At 40.2% G+C, this 17127-nt stretch overlaps 1 protein-coding gene across 1 annotated transcript in view; it reads left to right on the forward strand.

Annotated features, from left to right (window-relative positions):
• LMTK2 (lemur tyrosine kinase 2) overlaps positions 1-17127 on the forward strand; it is a gene marked incomplete at its 3' end in the record, with an annotated part of 424271 nt that overhangs the window by 373259 nt on the left and 33885 nt on the right. Inside the window, 2 exon segments of the mRNA XM_053694835.1 lie at positions 2559-2708; positions 3152-5909. Coding sequence (XP_053550810.1) covers positions 2559-2708; positions 3152-5909 — 2908 coding nt within the window.

Genomic DNA, 17127 nt, shown 5'->3' on the forward strand with positions numbered 1-17127 from the left:
CTCGTTTGTTCTGCTGGTAGCTCCGGCATGACCTCACAGGTTTTGGTATGCGGATCTTGTCCGGATGGCCTCTTGCCAACCGTGGACTCTTCCGTTAAGACCAGACCTTTTGTCTCAAGGTCCTTTTTTCCATCAGGATCTGAAATCCTTAAATTTAAAGGTATGGAGATTGAACGCTTGATTCTTGGTCAAAGAGGTTTCTCTGACTCTGTGTTTAATACTATGTTACAGGCTCGTAAATCTGTATCCAGAGAGATATATTATAGAGTCTGGAAGACTTATATTTCTTGGTGTCTTTCTCATCATTTTTCTTGGCATTCTTTTAGAATACCGAGAATATTACAGTTTCTTCAGGATGGTTTAGATAAGGGTTTGTCCGCAAGTTCCTTGAAAGGTCAAATCTCTGCTCTTTCTGTTCTTTTTCACAGACAGATTGCTATTCTTCCTGATATTCATTGTTTTGTACAAGCTTTGGTTCGTATAAAGCCTGTCATTAAGTCAATTTCTCCTCCTTGGAGTTTGAATTTGGTTCTGGGGGCTCTTCAAGCTCCTCCATTTGAACCTATGCATTCATTGGATATTAAATTACTTTCTTGGAAAGTTTTGTTCCTTTTGGCCATCTCTTCTGCCAGAAGAGTTTCTGAATTATCTGCTCTTTCTTGTGAGTCTCCTTTTCTGATTTTTCATCAGGATAAGGCGGTGTTGCGAACTTCTTTTGAATTTTTACCTAAGTTGTGAATTCCAACAACATTAGTAGAGACATTGTGGTTCCTTCATTATGTCTTAATCCTAAGAATTCTAAGGAGAAATCGTTGCATTCTTTGGATGTTATTAGAGCTTTGAAATATTATGTTGAAGCTACTAAGTCTTTCCGAAAGACTTCAAGTTTATTTGTTATCTTTTCCGGTTTTAGAAAGGCCAGAAAACTTCTGCCATTTCTTTGGCATCTTGGTTGAAATCTTTAATTCATCTTGCCTATGTTGAGTCGGGTAAGACTCCGCCTCATAGGATTACAGCTCATTCTACTAGGTCAGTTTCTACTTCCTGGGCGTTTAGGAATGAAGCTTCGGTTGATCAGATTTGCAAAGCGGCAACTTGGTCCTCTTTGCATACTTTTACCAAATTCTACCATTTTGTTGTATTTTCTTCTTCTGAAGCAGTTTTTGGTAGAAAAGTACTTCAGGCAGCGTTTTCAGTTTGAATCTTCTGCTTATGTTTTTTCATTAAACTTTATTTTGGGTGTGGATTATTTTCAGCAGGAATTGGCTGTCTTTATTTTATCCCTCCCTCTCTAGTGACTCTTGTGTGGAAAGATCCACATCTTGGGTAGTCATTATCCCATACGTCACTAGCTCATGGACTCTTGCTAATTACATGAAAGAAAACATAATTTATGTAAGAACTTACCTGATAAATTCATTTCTTTCATATTAGCAAGAGTCCATGAGGCCCGCCCTTTTTTTGTGGTGGTTATGATTTTTTTGTATAAAGCACAATTATTCCAATTCCTTATTTTATATGCTTTCGCACTTTTTTCTTATCACCCCACTTCTTGGCTATTCGTTAAACTGAATTGTGGGTGTGGTGAGGGGTGTATTTATAGGCATTTTAAGGTTTGGGAAACTTTGCCCCTCCTGGTAGGAATGTATATCCCATACGTCACTAGCTCATGGACTCTTGCTAATATGAAAGAAATGAATTTATCAGGTAAGTTCTTACATAAATTATGTTTTTTTATCAGTATCACATTCGTCATTATAACTTTGATGATAATAGCCCTATACATAACATGAGCCAGTCCTGCTTTTCTGATCTCAGTCCAAATTCTAGACCCTTAACTACACATTTTGACACCCATTTTCCACTTATGAAATTCAATAGCTAAAAGCAATTTCTTAAACTCTGATGACACATTTCATATTTAACAGAAGACTGCAGGTAGTTTAAAAAGTTTATAATTTAACTTAGCTGACTTAATGAGACCGAATAGAGTAGCCAAGGAATGCTAGTGTATGCATTCATGTACCTTAAAGGGACATGAAACAAGTTGGGATAGAGACAAAATATAATATGTACTTTAATTACTTTACCTGCAAATTTATACTGCAGTGCCTCACCATAACCCATTTCTTTTAAGATTCTGAATTGTACTGCTCTAACTCCCCCCACACAATTCTTTATATGGCTGTATCTATCTCCACCTTTGCTTTGGTAGAATACAAGACTTTAATAGTCATCATCTGCTCGAGCATGCCTAGACGCAAATAGGCTGCTGTGAACTCAGTTGAAATACAATGCCTGTGTTTCTGATCCTAAACACTGATAAAGGGAGTGGATCAGTCTTCTCTAAACAGCATGGCTATTTAACTAATTTTGCTTATTTTTGAAAATTATTTTAAAATACTTGCCAGCAATTTGTAAACAATTTTTTTTATGCAAACTATTATTTAATTAGCCCTTTTAGGATATGCACAGATCTCAACATGTTTTATGGCACTTTAATTGGGGAAACATGTCTAACCTTTAACATGATTATTGTTGTTGTTTTTTATTATTAGGTCTCTAGGTGTTACTCTTTGGGAACTTTTTGATTATTCAGCCACACCATATGAAGACCTCGCTGATGGTGAAGTCTTAATTCATGTCATTAAAGAAAAAGAGATTAAACTTCCCAAACCACAATTAGAGCAACCATATGCAGACAGATGGTAATTCTGCACCTTTTTTTGTTTCATTTTCTTATGTTTCTCTAATTCTTTATTCAGGCTCTCTTGTATGTTTCCCTAAAGTAAATTACATATGTTAGAGCATGATATAATTGCACCAATGTGTGTTTCTATCCCCTGCAAATTGTTAAAAACAAAGCCAGTCTAGTAAAGACCAGCTAAGGTGCTACAACACATTCTAACTTGAAAAGTACAGTATATGGTCAGTGATTGACTTGTGATGTGTGTGTGTTACTTTTAATTTGCTCAACTGCTACTTCCTGCATAGAAACTGCAATGTTCTGTGGCTCTTGGGCAGGTCTTTAGCTGTGTGTTTAACCCTATTGTATTATCATGACTCTGTAAATCAGCAGAATCAAATGTGATACGTTATGGTAATGCAATCTACTGATTCTAAAAATGTTTTTTTGGGGGGTTTTTTGCAGGTTTGAAGTTTTGCAGTTCTGCTGGCTACCTCCAGACAAAAGACTCACTGCAGAAGAAGTCCATAGACTACTGACATACCTTCGTATGCAAAGCCAAAGGGAAACTGAAGCTGACTTTGAGCAACGCTGGAATTCTTTAAAGCCAAACACAAATAATCGGCAAGCATCTTCAAATCTAGCGTTCCCTATCTTGGAGCACTTTACTGCAGATGAAATAAGCCATGAACTGGATGAAATTCTTACTGTAACAGAAACTAGCCAGGGACTCAGCTTTGAGTATGTGTGGGAGGCAGCCAAAGAAGATCATTTTGAAGAACACAGTCATACAGACCCTGATACTGCAGTGAACTATAATAATATATTTTTCCCTGTGCCTGTAAATGTTTTTCAAAATACAGTTTCTGACCTTGGTCAAGGCCTGCAAGAACATGTTGGGGGAGATGATGCCCTTACTGTTCCCGAGGTAGTGCCAGTCTTTGATGCTCATAATGTTTCTGTTGCTAATGAATATTATATTCAGTTGGAGGAGCAAGGTGAAAGCAGGTTGGACTTTGATCACTGTTCCAATAATCCCAGGGAACTTAAAGATGGAAACTTGCAATTCATTGCTCTCTGTGACCTCCGTTCTGCAGAATCCATGAAGGACATGGATACTGGTTCAGAAGAACCTGAATGCAATAATCCAGAGTATTTGCATGTTTCCAGTTGTTTAGATTTTCCATTGCAAAATGTGGTAAACCAGTCAGGAAAATGGGCTCACCTTCCTGTGGAAAAAGATGTTCTTTCTGAGCATGAATCAAATCTTTTTTTAGGACTTGATTCTTTTCACACACATTCAAAAATTCAGCCTCTCGAAGATGGTTTAAAGCATGGGTTTGAAACAGAAACATTTATTTTAGGAAATCTGGATGAATATAATGTTGGAATACCAAGCTTAAAAGAACTTTCTGAAAACTTCTCATTTCTGAAAGAGAAGAATTTGTTATCAAATGGTCTGTTTAGCAAACAAAATGTATATGAACAGGCAAATAAACCTCTAGTCAAGTCAGAGAATATATTTGAGACTTCACAGACACACAGTTTGGATATTGAACTCAAGTTAGCAGAGCTAAATTCATCTCTTCATGTTATGTCCAAATCAAATCACTCACATGACCTTGAAGTATCAGAACATGAGGAAAAGCTAAATATCCCTGCGTTTTTATCAACCTCTTCTAAGTCACATGTTTTAGAAGACCACACATACGATCCTTTTAATGTGCTCACAGACCTATCCAATGACAAGCAAACTATCCAAGAGACTGAAAGCATCTCTGCCATCAACATTATAAACAAAGTGCTGGCAGATGATGAAGGCATGCAAAATAAAAATGTTGATTTATGGAACCATATTACTTTGCCCAACAGTAGAGATTTGTACACATCATATGATAGTGAAGTTAGCTTTATACAGCCAAACCAAGAAATAGCTGATAATGTTTTGAATAATCAAGGGTGCCTTGTCTCTACAGGTAAGCCTTCAGAGTCAGATGCAGACAAATCTATATGTAAAAGTACTTCAAGCACAGTTATTGTAACACCTGCTGTATCATCAGATTCAACAAGTCAAGACAGCATGTTGGAAGATAGTTTTATAAATTCGACTCAGTCTTTGCCTCCATCAGTAGGAACTCCTGACTCCATAGACTCTCTTGATGTTCAAAATGTGTTGCAGTCCCTAGAGATAGAGGGTGTCCAGAAATGTATGCAGGGAGATAAACCTGCAGATAGTGGATATGAAACAGAAAACTTGGAATCTCCAGAGTGGACATCACAAACTAATAGTCCTAACAATCTGAATGAGGATAATAAAATTACTCCTAAACTGATCACTCCAGTTATAATAATATCAGATGCTAGTATTGCAGACTTTGAAGGAAATGATCCCGATATTATCATTCAAAAATCCAAAAATTTAGGTCAGAATTCTTATCGAGACTCTGCATACTTCTCAGATAATGATTCTGAACCTGAAAAGAAAACAGAAGTAACTGTGCCAGAACTGCCAACCTCATTGCCATTAACTGTTATAGTCAATAAATCACTTGATTCTGGAAAAACATTAGATGAACAGACTAATGAAACTACTTTAATCAAAACCAGCACAAGCATTCCAGTAATTCTTTCTCAGGATGAAGGGAACATTCATCCGGTTGAATGGAATGAAACAACATCTTTGAGTTCAGAAAATGATGAGGTACCTTCCCCTACTCTTCCTAACTTTGATAACGGTGAGCCAGAAAAGGATTCTGACTTATTTTTGTTAGAAGATGATGAGGAGGTTGTTAATCCTTTTGGGCCTTCAGAAGTTGTCTGGTCAAAAGATGCAGTCCGCGAGATGTCATTCATTAGTTACAATGAAGGGCAAAAATTGAAAGAACCAGATATGGAGGGGAAATATCTTGGTAAGCTTGATTCTTCTGGCTTGATTGATTTATCAGAAGATGGGGACGATGCTGATGAAGAAGATGAAAACAGTGAGGATTCTGATGATGATGATATAAGAGCATTTAATCTTCATAGCTTTAGTTCTGATAGTGAAGATGAAATAGTGCATCCTGTTCCAGTTATTCATATAGAAAAAGATGATGGGAAAAACCTGAAAAGTTTAATTAAAACTACTAAACTGACATCAACAAATAGATTTTCTATCAATCAAAAAAAAAGCAGAAAAGCTGTGAGCTTCTTTGATGATGTTACAGTCTATTTATTTGATCAGGTAAGAGCTAATTTAAAAAAAATAATAATTTTAAATGTTGCATGGCAAAAAGCCACTTTGGCCATTTTTTTTTTCTTGCAATTTAAATCTGAAAATTGTAGTGTTCCACTTGCCACAGATGTTTTAGTGGATTGCGGAACCCTTAGACTCCTGTCTGCACAATGATTGGTTATGTACAAGAGCTTATATGTCACTAACTTGCCATAGACAAGGAAGTAAGATGAACAAAATTAAAGATGTTTTTCAAGGAGTGTATCCCAAGCCTGCAAAACAATGCATGTGGCCGTTGTAAATTGTTTAAAATGTTTATTTCCTTCCATAAGGCAGGGAGAGTCCACAACTTCATTCCATTCTGTTGGGAAATACAACACCTGGCCACCAGGAGGAGGCAAAGACACCCCAGCCAATGGCTTAAATATCCCTCCCACTTCACCTATCCCCAGTCTTTCTTTGCCTTTCATCACTATAGGAGGTTGCAGAGAAGTGTCAGAAGATTTGGATAGTCATGTAATGGCTATGTTCCCTTCAAGAAAGGACTGGAGTTTTAAGTAATCATGTCAACCTCTCAGTGAGAGTATTGAGGAAATTTAGAGTCTGGAGATGCAGGGAAAGGTTTTCTGCGAACCCATCCAGACTGCCGCCTAACAGTTCCCGGGCAATCGGTGTTGACGAGTTTCACTGCTTGCTGTTACACATTCAAGTCCATGTCAGACGCGTCACTGAGAGGCTGTGCCTGTTCCACAGCATGGATCCTAAAGGTAAGATTGTTTTATATATACACTTTTTTTATACACTTATTGCTATATAGGGTCACAGTGTAGCTCCTTTATGCCTCGATAGGATCAAGGGTTAATATCTCCTTCAGGAAGATTATTTGAACAGCAAGGGGTTATTTATAACTGCTTTTATGTGTGATTTTTTTTTGGGGGGGGGGGCTCATAGACTGTGCTTTTGGCTTGGAACAAACGGGTTTCACTTTTGTTTTTGTGTGTTGCGCACCTCATAATAGCTTGGCACCTTTTTCATAGCAGGGAAAGTCCTGTCCTACGCACTAAGTAACCGGGTGCAGTCTTTTTGTTTTTCCTACGATCTTGCTGTGAACTTCGCTCCTGATGAGAGCGTTTTCTCTGTTAGCTGTCTGGGTCTAGGAGGTGGTGAGTGCTCCAGCCATTGGGATTATAAAGGTGCCGTTTTTTTTTTAATAAAGTTTACTTTTTGTCTGTCCTTCTGTGAATATATCCTAGTTATGGAGGACTCTGATGTTACATTAGAAGGTTCCACTCCTTCTGTACTGGTTAATAATTCCTGTTTATATTTCTTTTTAATGACACGATGAGTCCACAGATCATCTTAATTACTAATGGGGTATTCACCTCCTGGTCAGCAGGAGGCGGCAAAGAGCACCACAGCAAAGCTGTTAAATATCACCTCCCTTCACTCCCAACCCAGTCATTCTCTTTGCCTACGTTAGTGCTAGGAAATGGACTTCATCCCGTTTGCTCGTTTCCATCTCAGACCTCTGCAGTTAAACATGCTCAGGCAATGGAACGACGATTATGCGCTATGTTTACTTGAATACTGCTGGAGTAGGAGACAAAGGATTCTTTTCAATGGTGGTTGTCTCAGGATCATCTCTCCCAGGGAACCTGCTTTCGCAGACCTTCTTGGGTGATTGTTTCAAGATGCCAGGGAGTTTGGACTCAGTCTGTTCTACCTATAAACATTCTGGAACTGAGAGCGATCTTCAATTCTCTTCTGGCCTGGCCCCAAATAGCCTCGGTCCGGTTTATCAGTTTCCATTCGGACAACATAACTTCAGTGGCTTACATCAATCATCAGGGAAGAACGAGGAGTTCCTTAGCGATCCACATCCCAGGGGTGGACAACTGGGAGGCGGACTTCCTGAGCAGGCAGACCTTTCATCCGGGGGAATGTGAACTCCATCCGGAAGTGTTCTCCGGCCTGATTCTCAAGTGGGGTCTGCCGGAATTGGGTCTCATGGCACCCGACAGAATGCCAAGCTCCCGAGATACGGGTTGAGGACCAGGGACCCTCAGGCGGAGCTGATAGATGCCCTGGCAGTCCCTTGGACCTTTAGTCTAGCATACCTATTTCCTCTGTTTGCTCTTCTTCCTCGGGTCATTGCTCGAATCAAGCAGGAGAGGGCATCAGTGATCCTCATAGCACCGGCTTGGCCTTGCAGGATTTGGTATGCAGATCTGGTGGACATGTCATCTCTGCCACCTTGGAGACTTCCGTTGAGGAAGGACCTTCTAATACAGGGGCCCTTCCTTCACCCAAATCTAGTTTCTCTGAAGCTGACTGCTTGGAGATTGAACACTTAATTTTATCCAAGTGGGGTTTTTCTGACTTGGTCATAGAGACCATGATTCAGGCTCGTAAGCCTGTAACTAGAAAGATTTTCCATAAGATATGGCATAAATATCTCTACTAGTGTAAATCCAAGGGTTACTCATGGAGTAGAGTTACGATTCCGAGAATTTTGTCTCTTCTCCAAGAGGGTTTGGAGAAGGGATTATCGACAAGTTCCCTAAAGGGTCAAATCTCTGCCTTATCTATTTTGTTACACAAACGTCTGGCAGATGTTCCAGATGTACAATCATTTTGTCAGGCTTTGGTCAGAATTAGGCCTGTGTACAAACCAGTTACTCCTCCATGGAGTCTGAATTTAGTTCTTCAAGGGGCTCCGTTTGAGCCTATGCATTCCTTAGATATTAAATTGTTATCTTGGAAAGTTTTATTTCTTGTTGCTATTTCTTCTGCTCGCAGAGTGTCAGAGCTCTCGGCATTGCAGTATGAGTCCCCTTACCTTATTTTTCATTCTGACAAGGTAGTTTTACGTACTAAATTAGAATTTCTTCCTAAAGTAGTCTCTGATCGGAACATTAATCGGGAGATTATTGTTCCTTCTTTGTGTCCTAATCCTACTTCTCAGAAGGAACGGCTTCTGCACAATTTGGATGTGGTTCGTGCTTTAAAGTTTTACCTGCAGGCAACTAAGTATTTTCGTCAGTCTTCTGCATTGTTTGTAGTTTTCTCAGGAAAACGTAAGGGACAGAAAGCTATGGCTACTTCTCTTTCTTTTGGCTGAAGAGTATCATACGTTTTGCATATGAGACTGCTGGACAGCAGCCTCCAGAGAGAGTTACGGCTCATTCCACGAGGGCTGTTGCTTCCTCATGGGCATTCAAAAATGAAGCTTCTGTGGAACAGATTTGCAAGGCTGCAACTTGGTCCTCTCTTCACCCTTTTTCAAAATTCTACAAATTTGACACACTTGCCTCGTCTGAGGCCGCTTTTGGGATTAAGGTTCTTCAAGCAGTGGTGCCTTCCGTTTAGGTTCCCTGTCTTGTCCCTCCCATATCATCTGTGTACTCTAGCTTGGGTATTGATTCCCATTAATAATTAAGATGATCCGTGGACTCATCGTGTCATTAAAAAGAAAAGAAAATGTATGCTTACCTGATAAATTTATTTCTATTTTGACACGGTCCGCCCTGTTTTTGTGAGACAGGTTGTTGGTTTTATAAACTTCAGACACCTGCACCTTGTTACCTGCACCTAGTTACTTCCTTTTTCTCCTTTACTTCGGTCGAATGACTGGGTTGGGAGTGAAGGGAGGTGATATTTAACAGCTTTGCTGTGGTGCTCTTTGCCGCCTATTGCTGACCAGGAGGTGAATATCCCATTAGTAATTAAGATGATCCGTGGACTCATCGTGTCAAAAAAGAAATACATTTATCAGGTAAGCATAAATTTTCTTTTTGAGGAGGCCGTGGTTTGCCTGCCTGCTCAATTGTTCCATTTGCCTAAGCAATGTTTTAAAGTCTAAGAAGGGAGACAAGCCTGCTAATACTCATACCGCTATTAGCCCCTCTAAACCATCTACCTCTCAGGAATCTGGGTCCCGAGAGATTACTACCCTACCTGCTCCACATGCAGTTCCTCGCGTTTCAACTAATCCTCCATCTGGAGTGGGCTTTTTTTCCTGCTGTCTTTACCGCGCAGTTACAATCGGCGGTGTCTGCGGCCCTGAGTGCCTTACCTCGCTTTGACAAGGGCAAGAGAAAGGTTAAACATAGTTCTCCTTACCTAGAGTCAACTAAATATTTGTCGGATTTAGCTACTATGTCCCAGCTATCCAAGGATGAGTTAACCTCTAGCTTCAGAGGGTGAACTTTCTTAGTCTGAGACTTCAGTTTCTAAACCTCCTTTTAGATTTAAAATTGAGCATGTGCATTTTTTATTAAAGGAGGGTCTGTCTATGCTAGAGGTTCCAGAGGCTACTCTCCCTTAGGAACCTAAGATCCCTAAATTACACAGGGTTTATGAAGACAGGAAGGTCCCTCTGACTTTTCCTGTGCCAGTTAAGAAAAAAATTATTCCCGGTCCCTGACTCTCGATTAGATTTGTGGGGCTCCATCCCTAAGGTTGATGGCGCTATTTCTACGCTGGCTAAGCATACTACTATACCTCTGGATGATAGTTCCTCTTTTAGAGAGCCTATGGATAAGAAAATGGAAACCTTTCTGAGGAAGATGTTTCAACATACAGGGTTTTTATTTCAACTGGTGGCAGCTGGAGCTGCGGTTGCTGGAGCAGTTACCTACTGGTGCGACACTCTGTTGGAGTTCATTGAGGTGGAGACTCCCCTTGAGGATACTCAGGAGAGAATTAAGGCTCTGAGAATTCCTAACTCCATCTGTGAGTGAATATGCAGATTATTCGCATAAATGCAAAGGCTTCTGGCTTTGCGTTCCTAGCCCGCTGGGCTCTCTGGTTGAAGTCTTGGTCTGCGGATATGACTTCTAAATCCAGACTCCTTTCTCTTCCTTTCAAGGGGAAGATTTTATTCGGTCCAGGGCTGGACTCCATAATTTTCTACGGTTACCGGAGGGAAGGGTGCCTTACTACCACAGGACAAGAAAAATAGGGCTAAGGGACCGCCGTTGTCTAATTTTTTCTTTTGTGTTGACAAATCACAACGACATCAATCCCTCCTCCAGGTCCGAGCAGCCCAAGAGTTCTTGGAAGCCGACTCAGTCCTGGAATAAGTCCAAACAGACTAAGAAGCACGCCGAGACTCCTTTTTTTTTTTTTTTTTTTTTTTTTTTTTTTCTTCTTCTTCTTCTATTCAGATGCTTGGTTCCAGGATGTACAAGGTTCTTGGGTCCTAGAGGTTGTATCTCAAGGATACAGGGTAGGATTAAAGTCTCATCTGCCCAGGGGCAGGTTCCTTCTCTCCAGTCTGTCTACAAGACCAGAAAATAGGGCTGCCTTATTAGGTTGCGTACAGGATCTCTCCTCAGCAGAAAGAGGTTTGGGGTTTTATTCAAGCCTTTTTGTTGTTCCAAAGAAGGAGGGAACTTTTCGTCCAATTCTCAACCTAAAGTGCCTAAACAAGTTTCTGGGTGTTCCCTCTTTCAAGATGGAGACAATACGGTCAATCCTTCCTCTGGTTCAGGAAGGACAGTTTGACCACGATAGACCTGAAAGACGCATACCTTCACGTCCCGATACACAGGGAACATTTTCAGTTCCTGGGGTTTGCTTTTCTGGACCAGCACTTACTGTACATCCTGTTGAGAGACTCGCTCTCTTGGTGGCTCTGTCCAAATCATCTGTCCCAAGGCATGTGCTTCTTGAGACCATCCTGGGAGATTAACTACGGATGCAAGCCTTTCTGGCTGGGGAGCCGTGATGCAAGCCTTTCTGGCTGGGGAGCCGTTTGGGGTGCCAAGAAGGCACAAGGGCTGTAGACTCAGGTGGATTCCTCCCTTCCGATCAATATATTGGAACTCCGGGCAATCTTCAGTGCCTTGAAGGCTTGGCCCCTTTTGGGTTCGTCCCAGTTTATCAGATTCCAATCAGACAATATAACCTCGGTTGCCTACATCAACAATCAGGGGGGAACGAGAAGTCCCTCGGCAATGAGAGAAGTATTTCAGATACTAGAGTGGGTGGAGACTCACAGATGTACGCTGTCGGCTATCCACATTCCGGGTGTGGACAACTGAGAAACGGACTTCCTCAGCAGGCAATCCTTTCACCCAGGGGAATGGTCTCTCCACCTGAGGTGTTTGCAGAGATATGCAGCGAGTGGGGGGCGCCCTGGATAGATCTCATGGTATTCCGCCTCAATACCAAGCTACCCAGGTACGGGTCGAGGGATCCTCAGGCTGAACTGATAGCTGCCCTATCAGTACCATGGAGATTCAACTCCTATCTTTTCCTCCATTAACGCTTCTTTGTGTGGTGACTCGCATTAGGTAATTAATAAGAGTTAACGCTAAACAATCATTTGTATGTTATAGGTCATTGAAGGGACCGTAAAGTCAATATTAATAAATTGTGATTTAGATCGAGCATGTGATTTAAAACATATTTCCAATTTACTTCTATCATTAAATTTGCTTTGTTCTCTTTATATCATGTGTTGAGTAAAGCTGGGAAGGCTGATATGAGCACAGGGAGTATGCACTCATATTAAGCAGCGTATGGCAGCAGTGTTTGCAACATTTGTTTATAGCAATGTTATTTATAGTTCTAAACACTGCTGCCAGGTGGCTAGAGGCACGTGCACACTCCTGAACTCCAGGATTAATCTTTAACAAAGGATACAGAGAAAACAAAGCAAAATTTTATAACAGAAGTAAATTGGAAAGTTGTTTAAAATTTCATTCTCTATCCATTGAAGGAAAACTGGAAATAAATTTAAAAATCTGTAATCCTGTAGTCATTATATAAGGAAAATAAATAAAAATATTAAAAAATAAAGACAAAGAAAATGTTTTAGTCCATAAAAATATTTTAGATAGCATAGATTTTTACTGCTTAATTTTACTTGAAAGTAGTACACTTTCACTTGGTCATGGTTTACAATGTTTTAGTATTTAGTGGGCAGTCACATATTTTCTCTGCCATTTTGTGAATAATAGTAAAAATATTTTCATCACTTTCTACTGCAACACGCAAAACCAGTGACTTGCGGTGAGGTCAGAGGCTAGTGAGGCACTAGCTATGATACGACCGAGAAACGCATATATGAACCCGATATAGGTAGCTCAAATTTAAATGGTCTCTTATATGAATCAGACCATACAATTTTTAAAAAAAACTTTATTTACTTCTATTATCTAATTTCCTTTGTTCTTTTGGTATCCTTTATTGAAAAGCATTCCATGGTAGGCTTAAGCGCTGTGAGCTAGATGCTGATTGGTGGCTGCACATATACACCTCTGGCCTTTGGCTTACCATTGTGTTTAGCTAGATCTTAGCAATGCATTGCTGCTTCTTTAATAAAGAATACCAAAAGAATGAAGCAAGATGTTAATAGTAATAAATTGAAAAGTTTAAAATTGTATGCTCTATCCGAATCGACAAAGAAAAAATATAGGTTTCATGTCCCTTTATACAAAGATGCCAAACTAAACAAATGTAATTGCTAAAGAAATGATTAGAGAAGTGGCAAACTATCGTCTGTGGCAAAAAGTAGAGATTTCAAGTTCCATGTGCAAGAATTTAAATTTGTTTAAGAAAAAGGGAAAAAACTTGCCCCAAATCCATAACGCACCCCTCTCTATAAGGCATTTGTTAAAGGGACAGTCAACACCAGAATTTTTGTTGTTTTAGCCAATCAGAGCTGTCTCCATGGTAAATTCACGTGCATGAGCTCAATGTTATCTAAATGAAATACGTGAACTAATGCCCTCTAGTGGTGAAAAACTATCAAAATGCATTTAGATTAGAGGCGGCCTTCAAAGTCTAAGAAATTAGCATATTAACCTCTTAGGTTTAGCTTTCAACTAAGAATACCAAGAGAACAAAGCAAAATTGGTGATAAAAGTAAATTGGAAAGTTGTTTAAAATTACATGCCCTATTTGCAAAATGAGAGGGTTTTTTTGGACTTGACTGCCCCTTTAAACTGACATGACACAGATTTTTTGATTACTCCTGCAAAGGGAATCTGTATGGCACCATACAATCATTCAAGGCTCTCTCAACTGCACTTATTTAAATCCCATAAATTTATGCCACACAATTCTGTATTGGTGACATCAAGCATAAAGGCTCTTAATATCTTTCCTTTTTTACTCCTCCATCCTTCTCTGTTCCTCCCCTTTATTATCACCCCAGTTTTTCTTCCTTTCAGGGGCTATGGCTAACTGGGAGACTGTTTAACTTAAAGGGACATAATACTCATATGCTAAATCACTTGAAACTGATGCAGTATAACTGTAAAAAGCTGACAGGAAAATATCACCTGAGTATCTCTATGTAAAAAAGGAAGATATTTTACCTCACAATCTCCTCAGCTCAGCAGAGTAAGTTCTGTCTAAAAAGTTATACTTCACCTGCTCCCAGCTGCAGGTAAAAAAAAATAAAAAAATGAAGAAATGAACAGCAGCCAATCAGCAGCAGCAGTGCTGAGGTCATGAACTCTTACTGTGATCTCATGAGATTTGACTTAACTCTCATGAGATTTCATAGTAAGCTTCCTTTACCTGATTGGTGAAATAATATGAGAGTTCACGACGCTCATCCCTTCAGATGTCCCGGGACAGACACACTAATATGCTGCTTAGAAATCCTTTACAATGGGAGGTGGCTACTGAGGATTTTTTGAGGTAAAATATCTTTCTTTTTTACATAGACATGTTCAGGTGATATTTTCTAGTCTGCTTTTTACAGCTATACTGCATCACTTTCAAGTGTTTAAACATTTGGGTATTATGGCCCTTTAAGGGTTTCTATAGGAGGCTGTTGTAATGTAACTTCTGCCTACCAGTTGCTGGGCTAAACACAGTAAGAGCACAGTCTTGTACAACCCACACGCCACACACAGTCTTGTACAACCCACACGCCACACACAGTCTTGTACAACCCACACGCCACACACAGTCTTATACAACCCACACGCCACACACAGTCTTGTACAACCCACACGCCACACACAGTCTTGTACAACCCACACGCCACGCGCAGTCTTGTACAACCCACGCGCAGTCTTGTACAACCCACGCGCAGTCTTGTACAACCCACGCGCAGTCTTGTACAACCCACGCGCAGTCTTGTACAACCCACGCGCAGTCTTGTACAACCCACGCGCAGTCTTGTACAACCCACGCGCAGTCTTGTACAACCCACGCGCAGTCTTGTACAACCCACGCGCAGTCTTGTACAACCCACGCGCAGTCTTGTACAACCCACGCGCAGTCTTGTACAACCCACGCTCGTACAACACTCGTCACACTGTTTATTTCAGTGGGGCAAGTCTTTGTGCCATGGCTTTTCTCTTATAACAATGCTGAACCTGCCAGGTGACTATTTAAAAAGGATAAAGGGTCAGTGCAAGTGGTTTTATACTAATACAGATAAACAAATTGCTCTGCTTTTTAAAGCCATGTCTAAAAACGTATGATGTGACTATCCTGAAATCCTGCTCATTTGCTTTGTTCTTTAAAGATGTTTAAGAAACACTGAGCTAACCAATCTGATTTCTCCAACATAGGTGTGTCCGGTCCACGGCGTCATCCTTACTTGTGGGATATTCTCTTCCCCAACAGGAAATGGCAAAGAGCCCAGCAAAGCTGGTCACATGATCCCTCCTAGGCTCCGCCTACCCCAGTCATTCTCTTTGCCGTTGCACAGGCAACATCTCCACGGAGATGGCTAAGAGTTTTTTTGGTGTTTAAATGTAGTTTTTATTCTTCAATCAAGTGTTTGTTATTTTAAAATAGTGCTGGTATGTACTATTTACTCTGAAACAGAAAAGAGATGAAGATTTCTGTTTGTAAGAGGAAAATGATTTTAGCAACCGTTACTAAAATCGATGGCTGTTTCCACACAGGACTGTTGAGATGAATTAACTTCAGTTGGGGGAAACAGTGAGCAGACTTTTGCTGCTTGAGGTATGACACATTTCTAACGAGACTTGGTAATGCTGGAAGCTGTCATTTTCCCTATGGGAACCGGTAAGCCATTTTCTTAGTTTAGTATAAGAATAAAGGGCTTCACATGGGCTTTAAAGACTGGTAGACATTTTTCTGGGCTAAAACGATTACTTTATAAGTCTATTTAATGGATGTTAACTATAAATAGTTCTTTTAATCTTGGGGATGTAATAAAAAAACGGCAGGCACTGTATTGGACACCTTTTTCACTGGGGGCCTTTTCTAGTCATAGGCAGAGCCTCATTTTCGCGCCACTAATGCACAGTTGTTTTTGGAAAGCAAGGCATGCAGATGCATGTGTGAGGAGCTAAGAACCACTGAAAAAGCTTATTGAAGGCGTCATTTGGTATCGTATTCCCCTCTGGGCTTGGTTGGGTCTCAGCAAAGCAGATACCAGGGACTGTATAGGGGTTAAATGTAAAAACGGCTCCGGTTCCGTTATTTTAAGTGTTAAAGCTTTCAAATTTGGTGTGCAATACTTTTAATGCTTTAAGACACTGTGGTGAAATTTTGGTGAATTTTTAACAATTCCTTCATACTTTTTCACATTCAGTAATAAAGTGTGTTCAGTTTAAAATTTAAAGTGACAGTAACGGTTTTATTATAAAACGTTTTTTGTGCTTTGTTATCAAGTTTATGCCTGTTAACATGTCTGAACCATCAGATAGACGATGTTCTGTATGTTTGGAAGCCAAGGTTCCTCCCCATTTAAATATATGTGATGTATGTGACTTAGTGTCCAGACAAAGTAGGGACAATGATGCCACTGATAATGATGTTGCCCAAAATGATTCCTCAAGCGAGGGGAGTAAGCATGGTACTGCATCATCCCCTTCTGTGTCTACACCAGTCTTGCCCACACAAGAGGCCCCTAGTACATCTAGTGCGCCAATCCTTCTTACTATGCAACAATTAACGGCTGTAATGGATAATTCTATTAAAAACATTTTGTCCAAAATGCCTACTTATCAGAGAAAGCGCGATTGCTCTGTTTTAGATACTGAAGAGCATGAGGACGCTGATGATAATGGTTCTGACGTACCCTCACGCCAATCTGAAGGGGCCAGCAGGGAGGTTTTGTCTGAGGGAGAAATTTCAGATTCAGGAAAAATTTCTCAACAAGCTGAACCTGATGTTATTATTTTTAAATTTAAATTGGAACATCTCCGCGCTCTGCTTAAGGAGGTGTTATCTACTCTGGATGATTGTGACAATTTGGTCATTCCAGAGAAATTATGTAAGA

The sequence above is a fragment of the Bombina bombina genome, chromosome 11 (genome assembly GCF_027579735.1).
Source record: "Bombina bombina isolate aBomBom1 chromosome 11, aBomBom1.pri, whole genome shotgun sequence".
Lineage (NCBI taxonomy): Eukaryota > Metazoa > Chordata > Amphibia > Anura > Bombinatoridae > Bombina > Bombina bombina.